We start from the raw sequence: 24,903 nt of genomic DNA, 5'->3' as shown, positions 1-24,903 counted from the left end.
AGCAAGATGAGGCATGATCCTCATGCCAGCAGGCCTGGGTACAGCATTGCCTTGTCAGGGAGGTAGTGATCAGGTTTCATCAGCCTTTAGGGGAGTTGTCAGTACTAGTAATATTCATGCAAATTAACATGCAACAAAATAAGGATTTCAGATGTTGACTGTATATTCTTAAAACCTGCAAAGAAGTTCATGTGTGGTAGAAATTTGCTTATTTTTTCTGTTTTTCTGTTTTCTGCAGGGGGACATCCAGCAGCTTCTGATTGTGGACGATCCCAAAGCAGCATATGACTACTGTGAACATTACAGCCCAGACTGTGACACTGCCCTCAGCGATTCTTTGCAGGCACAGGAGCCAGAAGAGGTCAGGCAACCACCAGGGAGGGTGGTGGAGATTCCACAAATCAACCATAGTAACTAACATAAAAATATGAATATAAACTAAACTGTGACAGAGGAGGGGCTTAGATGTTTTAAAGCCGTAATTACCCATCTTTTTATATTTTAACGTATTAAAATAAATTCGATATTGGGAAATACTCACCAGGGTAAAGTGCAATGCTTTGACAAGTGCCTTAGGAAAGGCCACTGACTTGATCTTTTACTGTTTCACAAACCTAAAGGTTTATGATCCTGGAGAGTCAGTATATCATTTGCACTAGAGTGATGCATGCTGACATACTGACAGACATGCAAAGCTGTTAGGGTTTAATCATAATGACTAAAACTGCTACGACTACTGCAATGTTGTATTTTAGTTGCAGACTATACAAATAAAGAGTAAAAGAGTACTGATCGGCTGATTTTCCATACTGATTATCTATTTGTATTCAGTACAATACAGATATATTTATCCGACACATCCATTAATTCTCAGTTATCTGGAGCTGCCCCAAACCTGCCTTTTATTTTTTCACATAATCAGAAAGATGCCATAAAGTCCACAATTGATTATTAATTGGTGAATACACAGTCATGTCAGAACCTGCTGCACATCCGGGCCACATCCTGGAAGGTGTATTTGTACCTTAAGTGCCAATATAAATGTGATCTACTTATATTTGATCAGTTGGTAACTGCTAAAAGATATTCTACCTGCCTTAATATTTTCATCATTTAACCATGAAGGCATCATGTTGAGTTTGCAAATTAAAGTTCAAGAATCACCATGAAATGAATCTCTCAAAACTGGAAATCAGGGTTTTCCATTGGCAGCTGTGGATGTGATTATAATGTGTTTGACTCCTTAATAAGGAACTGCTATATAATTACATGACTGAGGAGTTCCACTTTTATTTTTTTGTAATCAGACCAGATATTCCAGCTGATCTTAGAAGTCCTTTGGTGTATAATTTACATGCCTTCAGTGAGAAATTTCCATTACGATGTCCCTGAAATGCTGCTTGTAATTTAGTCTCTGTTGTCTTTCTTTGTTTTATGAGATATTTACACCATCCCCACCTGTTTGCTTGTAGGTCAAACCTGTATTGCTAGATTCAGCATTAGTTCCTAAAATAAGACTACTATATAATTTAGCAACACTTTGTTATTTGAAGAGACCATCATCAAAAAATATTAGCTATAAAATATACATATAATTTTAATGCATACGCTATAATGGAATATAACATTGCATTACATTGTGTGTCTTGTAGCAGTTCAAATAATGTATAATGTCATCAGTATTTTCCTCTTTAAACATTTTAATCTTTTAATGCTTAATGTAGTTGAACTGTCAACACCTTACCTCAAGCATATTTTCTAACTGATTGCTGTTTAAACACATCGCATGATGAAGCTGATTTATATTATGTGTGTCGTCTTCTTGTTGAAAGAAGTTGAAAGAAGATGTGTCTTGCTTTTGCTAACACTAAAACCTCTCTCCCTCCTCCTCTGTCATCCTCTCCAGTACACTACTGATGATTTAGATTACTCTCCGTTCGATGAGTATCCCGAGGGAGCGACAGAAACCAGTCCAACCTATGATGATTTTGAGCCGCAGGTAAATGGAAAAAGCGAAGGACAAGATGTTTTTGCGCTGTCTCAATCAGATTTTGGTTCTTTTGTGTGTTGTCCCCGTGTCCCACTGTTATGTTTACATTCATGTCAAAGCTAAAAAGGTTGACTTGCCCTGCGACATTAAAATATTGAGATTATGCCCTTAGTGTGCAGTACTGCAGGTGTAAATTTGAATGTGAATGTAAACATACACAGTGTGCTAGTCCTGTCTTGTCTGTCTACAGCCTTCTCTTGGAATGCCATCTGCTTTAAGTGTATTTCCAGCATATCTTTAAAAGTACTGTATACACTGTGGAATATCAGCAACTCTGTACTCTTCTGTGGATTTTATATCTATTTATTTATTTGTTTTTTGTGCACTTGTGCCTGACTGTGTCCTAAAAATGTTCCAGTGTGTCACATGAACAGCTCAGTCCTTGATTGTTGTACAGCACCTTATTCTACCCGACCGTTATGTAGTAGTATTAATATTATCAGGACTCCAGTTGCAGCCCTTTTAGTTGATCTGCATGAACAATATGTAAAGTGATACATGCAGACCAAGTACTGTGTATACAGCTGCTTCTGGAAACACTGGCAATTGTATTGACAAAATACTGTACATCAATCAAGGAGTGTGGCTTCAAATCATTTCCATTTTCGGATGTTCCATGTTTGGTATTATTTATCACCGTCACCTCTTCCAGAGAAAGAAACGTAGTCTGTCCTCGAAAAAGAAGATGACCAGAAAGCCCCCCAGTAAAACTAAGCCCAAGCCCTTAAAAGCTAAAAAGTATTCCACTAAGAAGAAACATCAGATGCCTGGCTACCAGGCTACAGCACCGGAGCAACACCGAGGCGATATTAGGGTAAAAATTCATTTCGAGATTAGAGAACATCCCATCAAGATCTTCCCGCCCTGAATTCTGAAGGGAAAATCTGTGATGGCAGATTTCATCTTCGCTAACCTTCTCAGTGTAGAGGTAGCAGCGACTTCAGTCAGCTTGAGAAGACCTCAGCAAATAACCTCTAGTCTGAGCTTTTATGCTAACCTTTATTCTTCTTTGCTTTTTTTCAACATGACTCAGATAAACAATTTAGAAGGAGATTACAATACAGACATTGACTACGGAACAGTAGATGGTACTCAAACTCAGTCCCCCTTTGCCACGAGTGGACCCAATGAGGTAATTTTCAACTAATTTCTGTGTTAGTTATTTTGGGGAGTGTCAACAAGGATTTTACCCAAGGAAGTGCCTGGTATGATGTGACAAAGACACGGAGATTCAAGTCAGTGAATCTCTGTGTCTTTTGACTTTTGAACTGATGGACAGAGGATAATTTTAAATGCTTAAAAGCAAAAATACACACACACTAACATACACACATATATATTAGTGCTGTCAGCATTAATCCCATTAAAATGACGTTAACGCCATAACCGCATTAACGTGGCAAATCTCCGTTAGTGAGTTAGCGCGGATCGCCCCGTTCGTGGGGCTGCACGGTGTCAATGCATTAGCGCAGTTAGCTCGTTAACGCGTTAGTGCCGTGCAGCCCCGATCCGCACTAACTCACTAATGGAGATTTGCCATGTTAATGCGGTTTTGCCGTTAAGGTCATTTTAACGAGATAAACGCTGACAGCACTAATATATATGTATATATATATATATGTGTGTGTATGGCAGAAGCTGTCTCATCCAAAAATACTGGTTGTAAATATTATTTAGCAGAGATTATCTGCTAAACAAAATACAAAATTTCCTGTTGTCCATCACAACATGAGCCTTGTTTTGATCACTATTTGTTCTTATTTCCTTGAAAAGAACTATGATCAAAAGGCTTAACTCTCACAGCCACCTATCATTGTATACTGCAGTTTTTGACAAAGTAGATGTGATTATTCGAGCTATTTTGAATATTAATTTGACTAAATGTCCACAGCAAGTGTAATTGCATCCACTTTGTCTTGCTCTAGAACTAAATCCACAGCGATCATCACTGTGTTTGAACAGCTATATTGTGCCAGGTGATTGTGGTTGTGGTGAAAATCGCTGGTGGCTTAAAAAAAACTGGTCAAAATTGATTTGCTAATTTTGATTTTATTTGCATTTCAGTTACTTCTATTCAAATAATTTGATGTTTTTGCAAGTTGCTGCTAGATGTCTTTAGTGACATCTGTGTGAGCCTTTCTTTGCTTTTTGCATCAGTATGCCATTTACAGTACGGCCATACGATGAGAGAGAAAAGCAGGCTCAGATAACATCAAGCCTTTCTTTATATCTATGACTGCCAAACTGATAATGATTATGTTTTGTTATCATGGTAACACTTTATTTATTCCTTTTTTTTTTCTGGTATAACAAGTCAATTTGTTGAAATACATATATCACGGTACTTGGCTGTAATGGAGTGATATACTGAAGAGTGAAAAGAGTGTAGTTGTTTTTCTCACATCAACGATAATCTAAGATTGACAATATGGTATTCAAAATAAATAAAGTGTTACCATTTCTTTTTTTTCTGCATTTCCTGTTGAATCTACTTGCAATTTTCTTTAATAACATCTTAAAATGGATTATATTACCTCAGTCGCTTAACTAACATTGTCATTTCCTTGGTTGCTCACTATGACCCCCACCCCCTTGGCTTGGTTAACACATGAAAGGCTGTGGAGGAGGATGTTGTCGGTGCATATGTCACCGAGGCCACTCACATTGCTCCAGAGCCCACCGTTGTTGCAGAAGCACAGGACGCCTTGGATACTGGTGCGGACGCATATGACTTTAAGGAGTATGACCTAAACCAGTATGACTTGGGCGAGGTTGACAGCAGGTTGTATGATTATGGGGCGTATGATGAGTATGGCACAGCCCTGCCTAAACCTGAGGCGACCTACGATGATGAGGTGGGGCCTGGGGTCGCTGCTGAAACCGATGTTTCGGAGAGTACTGTAAGTATCACACCCGGACCTGGTGACTGACGGGTGTGCGCATGAACAGCATGCATTAGAGACTCTGTGTGTCATGGTTTCACTCAGTCCTTCAGTACACGTCTTCTTTGTTTGTCGCTTGGCATGGGATATGCGTCATTGACATGTTAAGTGTGGAATCAGGTGATCTGCTGCTGTTCCAGCAGTGTGTGTCTGGTGATTCAGCGATCATAGGGACTATGCATGCATCTATTTTGCTATAGTTTTTGTTTGTGGATTTCTATTTGACATAGCACAGACATTTGCACTTATTCCATACACATCTTTTAATCAGTGTATGTTGGCCCAGCCTACACCCACTGATACCAAACAAGGCCTATTGCACCTCCCTACCCACTCATCTTTCAGCAGCTGGCTGTGATCCCTCCCTCTGCTCGTCTCAGTGTGGACTGCAATTAGCCTATAAATCGTAGGCAGCTGTCTGCATAGTGCACCCACACAGTTGTAAAGAACATGCAGACTTTACTAATCAACAGTTTGTCACAGTGTGTTATTTAGTCAGTATAAAGACCATATAGATTAACATAACTCCTCATTTTGTGTCTATTTTGGAAAAATTTGGCCCCAACTTTGTGTTAAATGTACACAACCAGACATCCTCAAACTCCATTAAGTGCATTATGTGTCCGTGCGCCTTTGGGTATTGATACTGTAGCATGTTAGGATGAGGCTTTATATGCCTTTTTTACTACCCATCTCACACACAGCTCACCCAGACTAGCACCTTCTCACCACACCTTCTCCACCTCCATAAGGAAGAACTTACTCACTACTGCAGATAATTTTTTGTGTTCAGCTACTCATGTGTACTTGCTAAATTGCAATGTTGGAAAAATAATGGGAAATAAAATATACTGAATTTATGTTGATAACCGCTGGTGATTGTATGTTATATCGGGTCATCATTTATTAACCACACTGCTCAGTGACGATGCAATGACAGCACGACTCCATTTCAAGCATGCAGAGGTCCGTTGTCGCTCATGAGGACTAACCTCCTTCTTCATTAGTTTTGTTAATGTCTCGCTTTGTATTATCCATGATTTGCTTAGTCTAGTGCTGTTTGTACCTGTGGAGTATAACTGCTCCACGGTTTAGCTTTACAGTTATAAAACTGCCACCACTTTTCTTGGTTTGTAACTGCAGGTCGCTGGTTCCGTGGCAGGCTTTGGGCAGAAGGGAGAGAAGGGCGAGCCGGCTGTGATTGAACCTGTAAGGTCCAAAAAGTCGATAATTGTCCTAACATTATGACTTATTATCACTTTACTGGTACACATTATTTTAAAATGTTATTCTCAGAGCGAACAGTCTCACTTTTATTAGAATTTTAAATCATTAAACCCAAACGAAATAGTGTCAAACCCTAACTGCAGCTTTATTTTATTTATATACTTCTTTAAAGATCCCATTACAGTGCTATCTAAACATCTCCAGAACACAATTTTTTTCTATTATTATCTAATCTTGAACTTATCTGTGATATTGCTTTTGGATATCCCACTATTTGTGGTGATAAAGACTTTGCTTGTATTTTAAGGGCATGCTAATTGAAGGACCACCAGGAACCCCCGGCCCAGCAGTGAGTATATTTTTGAACAAAAAAAGATCGAATATGAACTCTTGTCAGAATTTCCTGAATTGACACCCTGGTTGCCTGCTAACTTTGTTTTGCTTATTCAGGGTCTTCCAGGACCCGCAGGCCTACAAGGACCCCCAGGCACTACTGGAGATCCTGGTGACAGGGTGGGTTTATCATTTATGTCCCCAAGCTCAGTTTTTTATGTGGATTTACTCTGAATTCTGAATTCAACTATGTTCGTTCTGGTTACACTCTTTCAGAAAATGAATGTCTGGACAGCTTGATAGACACTCCAAATTAGTGAAATTATTTTGTTATTTTTCATTCATTCATTTATTGGTGGACTTGAAGAATAATGATCTATGTCAGTGTTTTATATGTGAAAGGAAGGGAGTGTGAGGAAATGCAGGAATAGAAATTTTATAGCACACTAAATGCATTGAAAACTGCATTGAAAATAACACTGAATGAATTGTGTGTAGCTCATCATTAAAAGTTAATATGAATATCGAACACTAGTGATCTTGGGGGCGTTACTTGTGCTACACACAGTTCACTGAAATTAAACTTCTTGTTGTCAGAATGGTTAAAAGCAGTCTCTGGGATAGAGATGCAAGTTTTAGCACATTCAAACTCTGAGAGTCATTCATTTCTACAATAGTGCACTTCAAAGTGTATTAATAGATTACTGTCAGCAGACAAAAATAGTCTTGAGCTGTTATTTTCACTTCCTTGCTGCTCATCATTAGCATAAGCAGCCAAGGTGAGTGAGACAATACCTGAGATGTGAAAGATTGTTGTAAAAGTCCACAAAACCAACTGTGTGCAGCACACTCACACATGTGCACAAATATGGCTAAAAAGAAAAGATGGAAAAAGGATGTTAGTTTTGGATCGCAGATGGTTGTGTTGCTTACCGATGGACACGCCTAGTATCTGTGCAATTAGGCAGAGGAAGCGAATGATAATCAAAATAACAAACTGTGTAACTGTGTCTTAAATTTTTCATGTGAAAGTTTATGGCTTGATTTGCATTTTTTATGTTAATGATATGAATAGAAATAGCACAATATAAGATTAAAACTTAAACTAAAAACGAGCCAGTAATAAATCACCCGAGTAGAGATTCAGTAGTTTCGTGTGTCCAACATCAAACTAGTCTTTATATAGTGTAAAGTTGACATTTTCTTGTTGCCATCTATACACCTAAACAGTGTCCCGAATGTAAATAGTATAGTTTTGATGGTGTCATGACACAGCCTGTCTACAGACATATGGACAAACAAACACCCTGCAAATTGCCGTGAATCCTGGTATAGCAGGTATCTTCGCGTCTGCCTTTTCGCCATGATAACACACACATACACAGACACATGATTACAGCCACACCAGCTACATTACTGTGTCAGGTAAAAATTGTAATTTTGTAGCTCAGATAAAGATACTTATTATGTAGTTACAGATAGACAGAAAATGTAAAAACTGTCAAACAGGGCTGTAATGTGGGAAGAGGAAAAAAGTACTCAGTGTGGGTCAGTGTACACCCATCTTTGACCGGAGCCTTAATTTGAACATCAACTATGCAGTTTAGTTAAAATCTATAGATCGACAGAGAGACATATAAACACCCAGCGAAGTAGTAAAGGCAATCATTTTATTCTCCCCGCGTTCACATTTTGTTTAAGTGTCACACACACACACGCACACACACACACACACACACACACAGGGTGCAGTGATAAACATCTCTTGGCTAGGTCTATTTTTCAGCAGTGCAGAGCATATAGATAATTATGTTTTTATATTTTGTATAAATTTGCTTTCCGCCCCGTCGTGTTTGATTCATTTCAGTGATCTGTACCATCATAAATTCTTGAAATTCAGCCAAAATATAAATGGTAGTACATACAAAGATGTGACAAAGCCCACAGAAAACGGCCAGAGAGCTTTTGCCACAACTGATGTGCTAATGGTAAGATGTTATAAACATAACCAGCTATGAAAATTTATTTTTTACACTTTTTTCACGTGCCATAATTTGTTTTCAATGTTGATGCTATTAATAATTTGGCTTTGCCTCTTCTGTATCACAGGGTCCTCCTGGACGCCCTGGTCTGCCTGGTGCTGATGGTTTGCCGGGGCCCCCCCGGTACCATGCTGATGCTTCCAGTAAGTGCTCATACAGCAGAACTACATTCCATCCAAACTTATCATATAATCCATAACCAGGATCATTTTTAGGATATTGCATAGTGATGACAGAGTGAGCTGAACAAAAAATGCGCTGTCTGTGTGTGTCCAACAGTTCCGTTTCGGCGGGGATGGTGAGAAGGGTCCAGTGGTGTCGGCCCAAGAAGCCCAAGCGCAGGCCATCCTTTCACAGGCTAGAGTAAGTAGAAACAACATTTTAAAAGCCACAGGGAAACCAAAAGGCTGTGGACAAACCCCTACCCCCCTCTTGCTCACTACATAGAGCTGTAGGGGGACAGGAGGAGAAGGAAGACAGAGACACCATTTTGGTGAGGAGGGGTTGCACCGCATTTCGTTGGCCTTGCGGGGCTAAAAGGAGACATGCCGAGTGGGCTAAAGAGCAACAGCATGAAAAGGCCACTTTGAACAGGTGGACAGGCAGGAGAGACTGTTAAAAATACTTTAGGGGCTCAGCGTCTGCGGGTGGGCTAAGAAACAGGTGTAGTCTTTGTATCTTTGTGGGAGACAAGATGGGCACTTAGACGAAAAGAGAGAATTTACTTTAGACCCAATAACTGAACAGGTAAACCGAATAATTACTAAATCTGATTATTAAATGTTAAAATGTAAATTGACGACTACATAAGGCATCACAATGAGACAGAAACTGGAGGATGATAAAGAATGTTTACTGCAGTCCAGATGAGAGGCATCTCAGTACGGGATGTAGTGATCATGTAGTGCGAGCAGTGCCAAAACTTTCTTAACCAAGACCAAAAAAAAGGATTATTCAGTACAGACATGCCAGGATACTAGAAAACAGACTATCAAAATATGTAAAATGGGAAGGAAAATGCTGAAAAATGCATAAAGATATGCATTATGTGCTGCTTATGCAGTTATGTATGTAAAAGTATTATGAATGGGTTTTTTGCCTCAGTGAAATTTGACCTTGCTCTTGTCTGTGCCCATACCTGCAGCTGGCTATGAGAGGACCCCCTGGGCCAATGGGTTTGACGGGAAGATCGGGGCCAGTGGTGAGTGAGAATTTATCCTGTGGAATTTATGCTGCAACACAGCTTTTCAATCTGTAATCATGTGTTTATTATTCATAGTTTTGTGTTTGATTGTATTAATTAAAGTTGTCATTTACAGCCATTGTATAAATCTGGAACAAGTATTCAAGATTAAGTTAATCAAATGCATATTTTTAAAATATGCATTTTTAGAAGAAAGTACAATCAAATACAGAGTAGTACATTTTTTTTGTTGCTCAGTGGAACAGAGAAAAAATACACGTGTATTAACAGCTGCTTTACATATTGCAACCGGGCAAACTTTTTTTCTTGGGCTTGTTGATAGAAGATCCACAGCTTATCTCCAGGAAAAGACCCTACAAAAGACTTGCCCAGAGATGAATGCCAGATAAAACACAGATCTATCACTTTACCTGTATGTGTAATCTTAGGCTTCTGGTGCCAGCTAGATCTGGAGCTATCAGGCTAGTCTTGCAAATAAGTTTGAACTCTAACTTGGCACAAAGCATTTAGAAGCTGAAAATAAATCGTTTGCAGCAAATAAAGATCAGCATTTAAGCCAGGTGCATATAATCCATGATTCAAAAATCTGATAGGAGTGTCTTGCAGTTTATAATATAATATGTGCCAATTTGTGCTTAAAAATAATCTGTGCAGTGTTGTTTATTTTGATGAGCGCTGGTATATGGTTTGTGTGCTGTAAAATGTCGCCATCTGCTGTTTTCTTTAAATAACTGTTTTCCGTAATCTGTCCTGAAGGAAATTGCGTGTAAAAAAGCTTGAAAAGATATGCATATATAAGTATGCTTGGTTTGTGTTGTCTTACTTTAGGGTCCACCTGGCATTTCTGGATTGAAAGGTGAAAGTGGAGACCCTGGTCCTCAGGTGAGGGATAAGTTATGACTTAATGAATGGGTGAAAACATTTCACACAAACTGAGAAACAAATAGTGCTGCTGATCACCAAACTGGTCCTCATGTGCCTTTACAGGGTCCTCGTGGCACCCAAGGTCCGCCAGGGCAGCCTGGCAAGACAGGCAAGCGGGTGAGTGAACTCACTCACCTCCAGCACTCGCACTGCAGTGTGTGTGTGTGCTTGCATGCCTCTGTGTTTGTTGTGTGGTTGTTTGTACTTGTCGTCCCTCCTCAGTGGCTGAGAAGCTTATTTCCACTCCAACAAACAATTGCTTGAGATGTGCTTAAAGGCCTGTGGTCCCTCCAATCCTCGGATCAATGGCTGGGCAGTTAATCTGTCTGAAAATGCCAAAACATTAACACTGACTATGGATGTGGGGCGCAATTAGCGTCACGGTTCAGTCCCTCCGCAGGGCCAAACATCGTGACCTAATTGGATACTAATAAACATAAACCAGTCATTTGCAAGTTAGTAATACAAGCTTAATTAAAATGCAGGACCTTAGCTGATTTTAGTGTCACAAAATGTGATTAAATATTGCTTAATTAAACAAATAGTATGTAAGCTAGTTATGTACTGATGCAGTGGATGAAATGTATCTTGCACTGTCATTTCTAATGTTTTCCATAAAAACCAGTAAGGCAAGGAGGAGATATAGATAATAAGAGAAATGTAAGCTGCCCTTCAAAGTTGAGTCGAATCTGAAAAATAAACATATTCTTTGGTTTTCTTCACTATCACCTCAGACAGACTACTTCATTATTTACTGATTGTAACAACCAACCAAATACTCATTTTCTTCATCTGTCGGTAAGAATTTGCAACATCAGCCAACTGGTTCACAGGAAGAGTAAATCTAAATGAAAAAACAAATAGTGACAGAAATTATGTTACTTATCTAGAATCCAATAGTTATGTTCTGAACTTCTCCCCAGTATCAAAATCTGTATTCATATTTTTTATTTCTCTTCTATTTTAAGGGTCGTGCTGGAGCTGATGGTTCCCGTGGCATGCCTGGAGAATCAGGTTCTAAGGTACAAATGCTGCTACATAACATTTAAAGTTTATTTCACTAGAAAAGAGCAAATGCTGGAAGTGCTCTTGTCCATATAAAGATTGCTTTTGTAATATTGCGTGGTGCGTACTGTTTCCTTACAGGGTGACAGAGGATTTGATGGACTTCCTGGGCTGCCTGGTGAAAAAGGACACAGGGTGAGGATAATATGGCACTTCATATGTTAAATCATGTGCAATTTGTAATGTTTTCAAACAGCAGCTTTTTAGTCTGCTCCTTTTGCAGATCCCTCTGATTTAGAATAGCTGTGAGATTCATCCACTGAGAGTAAAAATGAAACAGAGCATTGTTTGCTTGAGAAACAACTCTAGATGTTTTTGAGCTGGTGAACAAAGCACTGCTTCCTCGTGTGATAAGTCATAAAACTGGCATTAAAACAAACTCTCTCAGTTATACAGGATTAGCCATCTTAGATTACAATAATAACCAAAGGTTTGGATATCTTGGATCTCTTTTAGTTGGCTGTAGTCGGTGATACAGTTTGGAATTTCAGTATCTTTCTAAGATCATGTTGAGTAACATCCTTAAATTTCAGTGTGCTGAGTGAAGAACTGTTATGCCAAGAGGGGAAAATGGATTAACAATTTATAATTTGCTACATGGCTTCCGCTAATGTACCTGCATTAATCACGCACTGAAGCTCGGTAATTGGTTTGTACATTGAAAAATTACGAATGAAAGTCCTGGGTGTCACCTGGTTGTTCGAAATCTGTGTTATGATGTCGTATTTGGTTCATTCCCAGCTATGGCTTATAGCAGTAAAGGTTTGGTATAAAGGCTGTTATACACAGTATAGTGAGATGCAGCAGGAAGTAAAAACATAATGTGTTTAGTATGCAAGGATGAAGAAACAAAAAAGTAACCAGTGAATGAAAGGACACTAATGTAGTTTTCAAATTAAAAACTCCAACTGGACAATTCTACAAAATAAATGAAAGACATCATAATGTGAGGCATTAACCTCAACCTGTGTGCCTTTCTGATCTCTTTCTTCTTTTTCTTCTTTTTCTCAGGGAGACCCAGGACCAATGGGACCCCCAGGTGCCCCTGGAGAGGATGGACAGAGAGTAAATGCTTCCTCTTTTATCTCTCAAATACCTGCACTCAGCTGAGATGCATCACCAACATACTTATTTAGATCAGATGTGCTTCACCAGCTCAGCCCTCAGGCAGCAGCAGCTGGGTTGAGACTGGGAACTGGGAACGAGGGGAGGTTGTGTCTAACCTTTTCTTCTTATGAAACTACCTTAACCAACTTCTGGCTGTTGGTGCATTCAGTAATGTTTGCAGTGGTTTAACATAAGCTCTAACTGATAGAGGATTTTGAGTACCTAAAATTAAAAGTGATGATTATTAATATATAATACAAGATGCCACTGTTTACTTCCAGGCCTGATTTGTTTGAATTAATATGATAAATGCTAAAAGTTCAGTAAAGATGATTATATTTCATTTTCTCTGATTCTGTCTGTTTCTTCCCTCAGGGCGAGGATGGAGAGATTGGGCCTAGAGGATTAGCTGGAGAGAGTGTAAGGCTCCTGGTTTTATTATATCATGCCATCCCAGATCTATGAAATTACAACAAGCTGCAACATGATCTTCCTTAAGTCATTTAAAAAAGCTAACACAAGCATCCAGCAGGGGCAGCAGTGCCCTTCTGACAATTATTCATGAATATCGTGACCATAAAACAATTCTCAGTTTATTTGAACTCTTTGTCGTTTGTTCCTCATAGGGTCCAAGAGGTTTGCTGGGACCTCGTGGTCCTCCAGGACCCCCTGGATCGCCTGTACGTACTCTGACTTTTACCATGTCCTCATGTAGTATCACTGCCTGCAATTAATATGATCTGTCACGAGTCTTGTTTAATGTGTCCTCTGCAGGGTGTTGCTGGAGTTGATGGTCCTCAAGGTCCAAAAGGAAACATGGTACCAACACAGCTTCCTCTTTGTGAATTCACCAACATGTGACCATATCAGCTCTTAGTGCTGCAGATCTTCAGACCCTGGGCTGAACTCTACAGAATGTTTTTACTCACTGCGCATTGTTAAAGTTAACAAGTTTAGGTTGTAGGATGCACAGCTGTGAGATCAAAGGTTCAGTGCTCAGTTGTGAGTCTGCTGTGATCATTATATTTTAAAGATGTGTTAAAAGTTACATTATGTTAAGTTAAATATATATAAATAACAACAACTTACAGAAATGTGTTATTGATATGTTTTGCCACTATTGAGAATTAAATGTCCGCTAAGAGTCAAGAAGCAAATGCTTCTTACTATAGCCTCTCTTTTTCATTCATTTCTGTCCTTGACCCCTAAGTAAACATGCTGTGGTATTTTAGGAAAGAGTCGATTTTTGGGGCTTTGCTTTTGTAACCAAAGTAAAATACATTAAGCTCAGTAAAAAGGCAATCAGAATTGGAGTATATGAAGCAGATTGGGAAAAGTAGGTATACCAAAATATTTCAATTAATTACTAAAATCCTTCTGTAACTTATCCCCTGAGATATGATTGATTTTTCTTTGTTATCTGGGGAGTAAATAGTCCTGGCGACAGAGCACACCTGTTAACAGTGCCACACTGGGTGTAATTCAACTGCACTGCATTTGTAAGAGTTGCTCTGGGAATAATGTTTCATGCCTAGTTTTGACAGTCTTCTGTTTTTTTCAGGGACCTCAGGGAGAGCCAGGCCCACCCGGGCAGCAGGGAATCCCTGGGACACAGGTAAACGAATCAATCATGAGGTGTCATCACTGCACCTGAAACAAGCAAAGACAAGTGCAGTGCAGGGATATTTTCCATGGACTTATCTTAGGAGAAGAACTATTTGTTTGGTTTTGTTTTCATTGTCTTCGTGTTGGTTTAATCCCTGCAAAGCTTCTACAACTGTTGCTTCAAGCTGACACACACACACACATGAATATATAAGCACATATCAGATAGTGTTATGTTGTGCTTCAGTGGAAAACATCATGAGGTCAAAGAAAAGTGTGAGGCAGAATTTATAAGGACCTAGGAAAAGAGAAGTGCAACGGTCAGAGGATCTCAGACAGCTTAATAATGTGGCAGCGGATGCTGTTGATGTGGGTCTGATGTGGTGAAACAGTGTCTCACAGATGGACTACACAAAATACATCTTAGATGCCTCATGCAGTGTTACTGTGCTGTTACATGCAGGTCTTATGAAAGAGAGAAACCAGTGAAAAATATAACTTTGTTACAAAGGACGGAATTCGAACTCATCATTAAATACAAATAATGTTCACCTGAGAGGTCACCTATCATTGAAGGTTCAAATTTTATCAGCACGTTTTGGCGTCGAATAGAAACTGCAGTACTAATGAACATTTAGCTGCCACATGTCAGTTAAGCTCATTGCAGTTAATGATGTTCACGTATTATGTCGCTATGAATAATGGGAGGGCATTATCTCCTTTCACTTCATAAAAGGATTGGTCTAGTCTATCTACGGCTGAAGGAGGTGATGAAAGAATCACTGGAGCACCTTTCCTTAGTCATTAGAAAATTCATCCAGTTTTTATTAAGGGTTATTATGGCTGCCACTCAGAGAGATTCTGTGTCACTTCCCTCTGTTAGGATTCTTCCTAAGCAAGTTTAACAGTTTGCTTGTAGCCACTTTATACACTGAGCATTGGTTTAAAAAATGACACACAAGTGGGAAAAAGGCACATGGGCCAACTGTCAGGCATAGAAGGCAAAGGAGCAAAGGTGGGAAGTAAAAATACAAGACAAATGGGAAGACGGAACTTTCACAGTACAACGGAAAGTAACCAAAAGATAAATAACTAATGCTGAAAGACATGACGACAAAAGCATGGGAAATAAGGACACCAGAAACACAACCAAACCAACAAATATAAAGGGCAATGGCAGGTAGGGACTCAGAAATGCATATATGGGAGCACATAAACAAATATTTAAGGGTTTGCAAGCATGCTTAAGACCAATATACCCCACTTAGAAAGAACAAGCACACTTAAACACACAAGCTTAACATTTCTTTACCAGCTAAACTATTTACAGCTCCAACAAACTCTTCAGTTTATCCAGCTTGTGCATGTGTTTGAGCATGCCTGTTGTTGCTATAGCGACTCTCATCTCTATCTGTCTCTGGTTTTGCAGGGTCTTCCTGGTCCTCAAGGCCCCATTGGACCACCTGGAGAAAAAGTGTGTTTATTTCTGTCTTCATTATTTGAAAGCTTATTATTAAAGCATAACGGTTTATACATGGTGATTGAATGAAATGTTTCTTGGTACAACAAACGTAGTGCTGTGCAAGGAATTATTAAGTTGCCAAATCAGTAAACTGTATTTGATAGAAGATATAAGGACTCTTGATTTGATATAACTTTTGCATTATTTGGTAAAATAAGGCAAATTTGGTATCTGCAGGTTAGCAAGACTCATGCTAAGTATGCTATGTACTGCATGGTTCTTTGTCATGTCTCTTTGATAAGTAAGCTTAGTTGTATTTATCTAACTACAGTTTAAAATTTAAATTCAGTTTATTTATTTTTTGTTTATGATAGAATTTCTTTTTCCTTGAGTTTTCTTTAATCAAAACTAAGAATCTATGCTAAAGTAAAAAGGTTGCATTTAGCTTACTTGAACCTGCACGTGATCTTCATAAGAATTCTGGACGTTTTTTTAAATCTGTCTTTTTCTTTTCCTCATACAGGGACCTCAGGGCAGGTCAGGGTTGCCTGGATTACCTGGAGCTGATGGGCCTCCTGTGAGTGCGCTTGTGACCTATATACATTCATACTGTATATCAATATTACACACATACATATCCCACAAACAAGATAATCTAACACCACTTCACTAAAATTGTGGGTGCTTTTTTTTTACTTTCTATTTTGTACTAGTATTAGTAGTAGTTTAGTACTGAATCTGCCGTTTACATATGGGGCAATTGTGCATTTTTATATAACCACCAAGTTGAAAGATGGCTGCACAGCTAATGTACCTACAATCATTGAGAATTAGCGAAACAATACGTGCACAGTGTAGTTTGTGAACAATCCACTTTGAGAGCCTTTCCTTTATTTGTTTTACAAAAATAAAGGAAAGTTTTAGTTCCCATAGATTAAGAATTTAACTATGGGTGCTGGGTAGATGAAATGGACATTTTTACTAAAAATTGCTCTTAAGTATGCAAACAAAAAGTGCAGTCATTAATAAACAATCAAACCAAAACCCAAGTTAAATTAGTTACATGCTTCCCCTTAAAAGTCAGGAACCATGTTTGGAACTTTGTAAAATTGTGGTGCCCATAACTCACACAGATTGAAAATTTACATGTGGAGGTGGTTTTGAGAATATTCGTCTCACACGTCTCACCTGCAAGTTATCAGAAGTTGTGAAAGCAGAAAAAATAAAAAGCTTATACAGTAAAATAAGAACCATTCATTCAAATGACCTGAAACAACAGTATTCTCTATTGAATCCTCTGCAGTAAACCCACCAAGTGGGAAGTAGATTGCTGAGAAAACAGAGAGCGCACACACAGATGCACACATATACAGTGACTCCTTGACTTATTTGTGTTATACCTTCAGTCTGTTGGTAAAATGATTTTTGGAAATGGCCCCTTTTTTTGTTTGTTTGTTTTTCTTGAAATATCCCATATGCATTTGAGACTATAAATGAAGTTGCTGTGTAAGCTATGTCCTTCAAAAATGCACGTGGACAATATTTTGATTTTTATTTAATCCTTTTTGTGCAACATGGCAGAACTGTACCTCAGACATCTCTCGTGGCATTTTCCATCACCAGAAATTTGATAAATAGCCTACGGGATTTGTTATTTCAGACCCGTAGTTGTTCATGTCATACCTCCTTCACTGCTCTTACTTGGAGAGGTGTGTAAGTTCAACAGGCAGACAGCCTTAGCTGGCCTCAGGCCCCAGAGCCTGGTGATTTACAGCCCTCTACCTCAATCTCACACCTCAGATCGGGAGTGTCAGAGGCTAAAGGATCCCATATGTTTGTGGGCAGCTTATATCCAACCTGTCTGTCTGTACTATAGACCTTACTTCATCAGTGGCCATCACACCATATCAAATTTAATATTATTACTAGAAAAACTTGTACTTGTAGTAGTATATCTGCTAATATACTATGCTATTGTTTACAAAAAGCACCACAGAGCACACAAGTTTACCCTTATAATTAATGCAGCATTGTGTGAATGCACTACAATTCAGCTTTGCGCTGAAATAGTAACTCTTTTGTTTGTTTGCCACGTGTTTGAATGACAGCACAAAAGCTAGAAATTGATGTTAATATAAATTCAGGAAGAAACACTGGAGTTCTTTTTTGTGAAGTTGCTTCAACATCATAAACGGTTGCATCAGGTAGCTCAGTGACACACATTAGGTCACAGCATTCACTAAGTTAAATAGTTTTGCAAGTTTTAACCATGTTGTGATGTCTTTGTTTTGTTTTGTTTTGCAGGGTCATCCTGGTAAGGAGGGACCAGCTGGAGAGAAAGGAGCCCAAGTAGGTGTTTTGAAGTCACAGAATTTTATCTTATTTTTATTTATTTTTTTCATTTCATAGTATCAGCCAGCAATATTTGTTCATTTATTCATTCATTCACTTTTTTTATTGTTATTCATATTCAGATCACATAACATTTTGTTAACTGAGCTTATGTTGTGCCTCTCTTTAATATTACAGTTTAATGAGCAACTTATATACAAGCTTGGGTTCAATAATTGACCAACACTGATTGTTTACGATGCAATTGTAATGGCGAACCTAGCCATCTTTAATTGAAACTATTTAAATATACAAGTTATTATTAATGCCATCTGCATTTATCTGCTAAGCGTTAGCCCCAGTAATCATACACTGTTTCTTTGCTCCAGGGTCCGTCAGGCCCACAGGGTCCCATTGGTTATCCTGGGCCTCGTGGTGTTAAGGTATGACGTTTGATGAAGCATGTATTTGATTGTCCAAACGCTTTTATTATTCTACAGGAGTTTGTCCTGCTAGACATCATTGTGTCGTATTCTGATCTCTGGCTTCTGTCCTACAGGGTGCAGATGGTGTCCGTGGTCTCAAGGGATCAAAGGGAGAGAAGGTATATATGTCTTTTTAAAATTTATACATTATTTTACACAAGTTTTTGATATAAAATATAACTATTGCAGCTAAAATAGCTTAATAATTATACATAATATATTGCTAAAGTCAAAGTAAAGAACCAAATGGGGGTCAGTTCAATGGGATAACTCCCTTGGTTTCTGTTAAGGAAGTTGGCATAGTGAATTGCAGACTGTCAGTCTAAACTTCATCTTGTGATAAAGCTGAAGGCATCAAAAATAAAGTTTGGGAACAGCCAGTAGATAGTTTCACGTCACAGGCAGGAACGCTCCAACAGTGGCTGTTTACCTGCACTCCCAGCTTTGGTTTGAGTCCTTTGAGCCGGAGTGGACAGCTACTGGAGCCTGAATGTAGAGGTCAGTCGATAGCCTTCTTCAGCAAAGACGGAGACTTTCTTAAAGTGACCCTCAATCCACTGTTGAATGTAAAGCTGTCATGCTCTAGAATATTTTTGAAAGGCCACTACAATCAATTCCAAGCAGTTTTTTAAGTGTTGAACTTTGCATGTATCCATGTAGAATTTAAACTATTTTTTTTATATATAGATAGGCATAACTTTTATTCAAGATCAATACAGCTGTGTCACTGTAAAAAAATCTATTATCTGACTGAGAGATGTTGTTCTTACTACAATGACAGGTATTCATATCATTTTTTATTGAATTATTTATAGCAAGAGATCCAAAAGCCAAAACCTCGAGGAGAAAGAGTTTGTTATGAATAAAGGATGTGCTTTTCTTGAGGTGTGTGCGTGTGGTCTTTGCGATGCGAGTTGGTGGCAACAGACGTGCTCAGTACTGCATTATGCATCAGAGAGTTGAAAACATGGACAAGTGAAAGTTTCAAAGAAAAGAGGAATAAGTTTGGATGAACTCAATCGTGTCCTTCAGTCCATTTATGAGTTTCACAAAGTCAATAAACCCGAGCATCATTGGGTGTATTGTAGATATACAGAGTGTCTAGTGTCTTTAAAACTAGAGCAAATGATATCATGTTTTCTAATTTGGTACATCGGTATATAAACAGTCACAAATAAAAATGAATGGGCACTGCTGCAAATGTAGAGGATGAAAATATCAACAGCTTTACGTTTCCATGCAGGTGCTATTCTACTATCTGACCAGCAGATAGCACTGTCAATCCTGTGATTTACACGGTGAACCTAAGAAGGCTGAAGCTTTAAAAGATTTTCAAAATATAACTTTTAAAGAAAAGTTTCAGGAAGTTTCCTAGAAAAAATCATCAATTTCAGACAGTTAAACAATGCTTTTAGCAACAATATAGTAAATTAACCCCCAAAATGCCAGAAAATTCACTAACTTCTCTCATTTCAGGGTGAGGACGGTTTCCCGGGTTTCAAGGGGGACATGGGAATCAAAGGAGACCGGGTGAGGAGCTTGACTGAAATAAAAACACTGATGACTCAACGTTTAGTCGAATCTTTACTATTTGGATGTAGAATTAAGATATATAAAAATGAAACCATATGTTTTTATATATTTGTTGATTGTAGGGTGAAATTGGTTTGATTGGGCCCCGTGGAGAGGATGGTCCTGAGGGTCCTAAAGGCAGAGCTGGCCCCCCTGGTGAATCTGGTCCTATTGGTCTTGCTGGAGAAAAGGTAACATGGCTCTTATTTAGCTCTGACTGCAGTTGTGCTGAAATTGTATTCTTGTGCTTACTTGTGGTGTTAATGTCTCTCAGGGTAAACTGGGTGTCCCAGGATTGCCAGGTTATCCTGGAAGACAAGGACCTAAGGTACGTTTGTGAAAATCAAGGTTTTTTTGTTGGGTTTTTTTCTCAGGTAATAAAAAATAACAAATATTAAATGGTGGTTTACTTTGTTGGCTGGGTTTGCCAGGTTACTCGGAAATAACGCAGCTGACAAACATCCCATATTAGGTAGCTGGTTATTTTTATTTTTTTAGTTATTTCGTTTTTTTGTTATTTTTCAAAAAATATATTTAAAAAAAATTGGCATCACTTTTTAATAAGGTGTCATTAACAAGGCTATAATTCCCTAAATGAGTAAACAACACAGCTTTATTTTGGCAGTGCAAAATTTTAGTGTTATTGCTTTACGGAGGTAAAGTTTGCCATGGATTCAATTTTTGTTGAATGTCCCCAATGCAACATTTGAGGCTCTGCAGAATAGGTAAGCTTTTCTGATTACAGAAAATGTCACTTTGTCTCGTGTTTAAAGATAGCTTGTGCCGTGTTGTAAAGTCATCCTCCTCTTGTTTCAGTGTGTGAATGCGTGTCCTCAATTATTTTATATGGACTGAGAAAATGTTCTTTAACAAGAAAGTGCAGTATAGATAAGGAACAGTTTTTTTAACCCCTTTATGTTTCAAACTCATGCTACATTCAGGTTATTTTACAGGGACGTGGGGTTAGCAGTGTAAAAGTAACTGAAGATGACTTTCAACAGCAGTGCAGATAAATACAGGCAATTAGGCTGAGCTTTAATTATTATGCATGTGCTGAGCCACACAGCTTCTCTCGTGTTTTTGTATTTCCCCTCCATGACATATCTACCTCCTGTCAACAGGGCTCAAGCGGTTTCCCCGGATTCCCTGGAGCCAATGGCGAGAAAGGAGCCAGGGTAAGAAAACACATGCATTTAGTTTTTGTGTATGAAAATCACCACGACATCACAGCCCAGCACAAAAGAAAATTGATTCCCATTACAAAGCATCTGCATGGTGACTTGGCACAAAAATAAATAAATAAATAGATAAATGAATAACAGCAGCGAAATCAATGTCGGGGAGAGAACAAAAGGTGCTTAAACAATTGTGCTTTCATTGAGCCCATGGCCTCATTTCTTGGCTTGAAAAAAAGTTGCACGCACGCAGTTTTGGAGAGTTGCTGAGATGCTGTTCGAGTTTTCATATTTGCACGTTCACCATTTACGTGTGCAGTAAGCCAGATATCCCCAGCTCAACACCATTCGTTTTATTAAAGGTGGAGGTAATGGGAGAGAGTATTAGTTTGAAATCCACTTTAATATAAAGATTATTAAAAGTATAAAGAGTTATTAAATAAATTGGCTTAAAAATCTTTTATTAAATGGCTCAGAACCATTAAGTGGATACTTTAAACTGTATTATTTGACTAAAGCCAGGTCCATCCAACAGCTTTATTTGGCACATAGAGCTTATTTTGTGAAATAAAGCAATCCAGCCAAAATCAAAATTTCTCTTCTGATGTGAGAAGCCAATTAGTTGCTTAACAAATTCTTTGCTTTCTGAACATAACTCCTGTACTCTTTATTTATGCCATATGACCTGTTTACATTTATTCATGTGATCAGTTTAAATTCAAGGTTTTCAAGCTTTTCTTAGTTGGCTCATACAAGTAAATGACATTGCACTGTGTCCTGTAATTACAAATTATTGTTTATTTATCAGTTAAAAGGAAATAATGAGCCACTACAGTGTGTTCCCTGCTTGGACAGGGAACACACTGTTCTCTGGTTGTTCCTCGATGTAGCAGAGATGCTTTGTGTGGAACACATGTTAATGGGGTTTCATATGTTAAGTGGATTAATGCTGGATGAGGACAGACGAGCAGAATCTGTGCTTAAGCCTTTTTTAAATTTTTTTGTTACCTAACAGGGCACTGCTGGCAAGTCTGGTCCGAGAGGACAAAGAGGTCCGACGGTAGGTGCTGTTCACGCCATAATTTTTGTGATTAATGGGCTATTAGTGTAAACATTGTTGAATCGTTTAAATTATTCTTCCAGTCAAATTATGTGCATACATTATAGCTGTTGAATTAGACTGTTGTGGCTTTTAGATATGATGTTACCATAAAGTTGTGTGCTTAACATGACTTTTTCTCTCTCTCTCTTTAGGGTCCCAGGGGCGCTCGAGGAGCCAGAGGTCCAACAGGAAAACCTGGACCCAAGGTTCTGATGCTACAGCCATTACAACAAAACACTACTCACAAAGAGTCAAGACTTTTCAATTAAATTGTTACTTTGTCATTTTGAACATTATTAAATAGAGCTGCTTTCTGCTTCCGACCTGGCCGGGCGCTAATGCAGTCTGCACAGTGTCAAAATGGCAAAATGTGAGCTGATGATGATTTGTTTTTGTGTGTTGAAGGGCACAGCAGGCAACGACGGTCCTCCTGGCCCACCTGGTGAGAGAGTAAGTCCAACACACCGAGTCTGCAGTGGCTGTTATGCATTTTAAAAGCACACAAGGGTTAGATCCATACCAGTTTGTTACTGTTGTCCTTGCATTAAGAAATATACTTCTAATTGTTGGTATTAAGTCTATCTCATTCTAAGCATTAAAGATAAATAGTAAGAAAAGAAGCTAACCTAGTAGTGTACACATAATATGCTTTTTTTCTTCCCAGTAGATCTCTAACATCTACTAAAATGATGGCTGTGCCTTACTTTTACTTTTCTAGTTCAACAGGAGGATAAATAAAGATAGACTGGAAATAATTAATAAATTAATTGATCAATAGATAAATCGTTTGTTTCATTTTTAATTAGGGGCAATTCAGGCATATATAATATTATAATAAGACTGCTGTTCTATACGTTGCTGTCAGCTGGGATCTTGCCTTAATGCTATATCACTGTTCCTACAGACAGCAGCATTTTTGCTTTGTTTTTTTCACCCTATCACTTGGCTCCCAGCATTGCAATAAAGTAAATTGCTCCTTTGCAGCATTTCAAACTGACACTCCAAAAGGAAAGGAGGAAAGAAAGGAAGGAAAGCGCTTCAAAACTAGATGTTTAGTGCTGGGTGGCTTACTCAGCAAAAAAAGGAAAAGTAAACAGTGTGCAGTTGCTGCACAAAAAGAGATTCCCAGCAGTGACACCTCATTTAATAACTTTCATTTGATTTTGTTAGATTTCTAGTGCCGTTTTAGTGGAATTTGATTTTGCTGTGTATCAAAGAAATGAGAAACATTGGCTTGATTTAGTGAAGGCCTGAAAGAAGGAAGGCTGTTAAGCACCTGCAGCAAATACTCTGTTTGCATTAGCATTTACCTACCAGCACTATTTGTACTGACACAGAGTGATGAATTTTAGTTGATCGGGAAAACTGAGCCTCTTTTCTGAAAGTTGAAAGTTGGTAATAACAGAAATGCAATAATGGCACATGTTGCTCCTACTTGTCCTCGGCTAGGTACAGGGATTTCATCATTAATCAGTCATAAAATAGGTTTTTCAGTCTCAAAGGTAAATCTTTATCATAGATATGCTTTTACAGACTTAAAGTTTTCTTCTTTTACTGATCTAATACAGTAATGGCACAGTGATTGAAGCAGATATTAATGGACTGCTGTCAACAGTTCTTTTAACTTAAGCTATCTGAGATGTAGTGTCATGAACTCTGTAACAGTATGAGCAGCCTCTTTTGTTAAACTCCTATGAACATGGACAAGTGAGGTGAAATAAATTTTAATCTGATGAATAAGGATGATTAAAAGATAAGCTTAAATGATCGAGTCAGCTTTGAAGCTTTTATTAGACTGCAGAAAATTAAACTTGTATTAGATGTTTCATCGATTTGTGTTTAATCTCCTTAAATAAAACACTTGTTACCTCAATAATGTATAGTAACTGAAATCCTTCTTCAGAATATTTGACTCTACAAACTCGGACACACAACCCCACAATATGAATGTCTCTATTTGTAACATTGTGGGTGGCAAAGACACTTTTTTACCTTTATTAATTAATTAATTTTTAACATGCAGTTTAGCTTTCAGCTGGTTTTAACCCCTCATTAATTATATCAGCTGAGCATACAGTATTTGGCGTATGCAGCATCATTGATGAAGATTTGTTACCTGATAAGCTACAGCTAATTTTCTACAACAATGAAAAGTAATATATTAGGATACAACAAAGTTTATTTGGAGTTAATGTTAATGTTGATGAACTCGGAGAATTCAAAAGCTAATTTTTTGGCTTATTATTATTGCCATGATTATAATCTTCCCTGTGATGC

The 24,903-nt window shown here is 38.3% G+C and overlaps 1 protein-coding gene across 1 annotated transcript in view; it reads left to right on the top strand.

Moving 5' to 3' along the window:
* Window positions 1-24,903, top strand: part of col11a1a (collagen, type XI, alpha 1a) — a 71,612-nt gene that overhangs the window by 17,121 nt on the left and 29,588 nt on the right. Inside the window, 32 exon segments of the mRNA XM_005461396.4 lie at window positions 239-361; window positions 1,907-1,999; window positions 3,084-3,182; window positions 4,666-4,950; window positions 6,136-6,201; window positions 6,527-6,568; window positions 6,670-6,732; window positions 8,662-8,706; window positions 8,708-8,737; window positions 8,874-8,957; window positions 9,739-9,795; window positions 10,627-10,680; window positions 10,786-10,839; window positions 11,691-11,744; window positions 11,869-11,922; window positions 12,799-12,852; window positions 13,270-13,314; window positions 13,521-13,574; window positions 13,669-13,713; window positions 14,456-14,509; window positions 15,929-15,973; window positions 16,485-16,538; window positions 18,266-18,310; window positions 18,682-18,735; window positions 18,852-18,896; window positions 20,254-20,307; window positions 20,433-20,540; window positions 20,624-20,677; window positions 21,471-21,524; window positions 22,540-22,584; window positions 22,779-22,832; window positions 23,032-23,076. Coding sequence (XP_005461453.1) covers window positions 239-361; window positions 1,907-1,999; window positions 3,084-3,182; window positions 4,666-4,950; window positions 6,136-6,201; window positions 6,527-6,568; window positions 6,670-6,732; window positions 8,662-8,706; window positions 8,708-8,737; window positions 8,874-8,957; window positions 9,739-9,795; window positions 10,627-10,680; window positions 10,786-10,839; window positions 11,691-11,744; window positions 11,869-11,922; window positions 12,799-12,852; window positions 13,270-13,314; window positions 13,521-13,574; window positions 13,669-13,713; window positions 14,456-14,509; window positions 15,929-15,973; window positions 16,485-16,538; window positions 18,266-18,310; window positions 18,682-18,735; window positions 18,852-18,896; window positions 20,254-20,307; window positions 20,433-20,540; window positions 20,624-20,677; window positions 21,471-21,524; window positions 22,540-22,584; window positions 22,779-22,832; window positions 23,032-23,076 — 2,112 coding nt within the window.

This window comes from Oreochromis niloticus, linkage group LG9, assembly GCF_001858045.2.
Source record: "Oreochromis niloticus isolate F11D_XX linkage group LG9, O_niloticus_UMD_NMBU, whole genome shotgun sequence".
Lineage (NCBI taxonomy): Eukaryota > Metazoa > Chordata > Actinopteri > Cichliformes > Cichlidae > Oreochromis > Oreochromis niloticus.
This window is presented reverse-complemented; position numbering and strand designations above follow the sequence as displayed.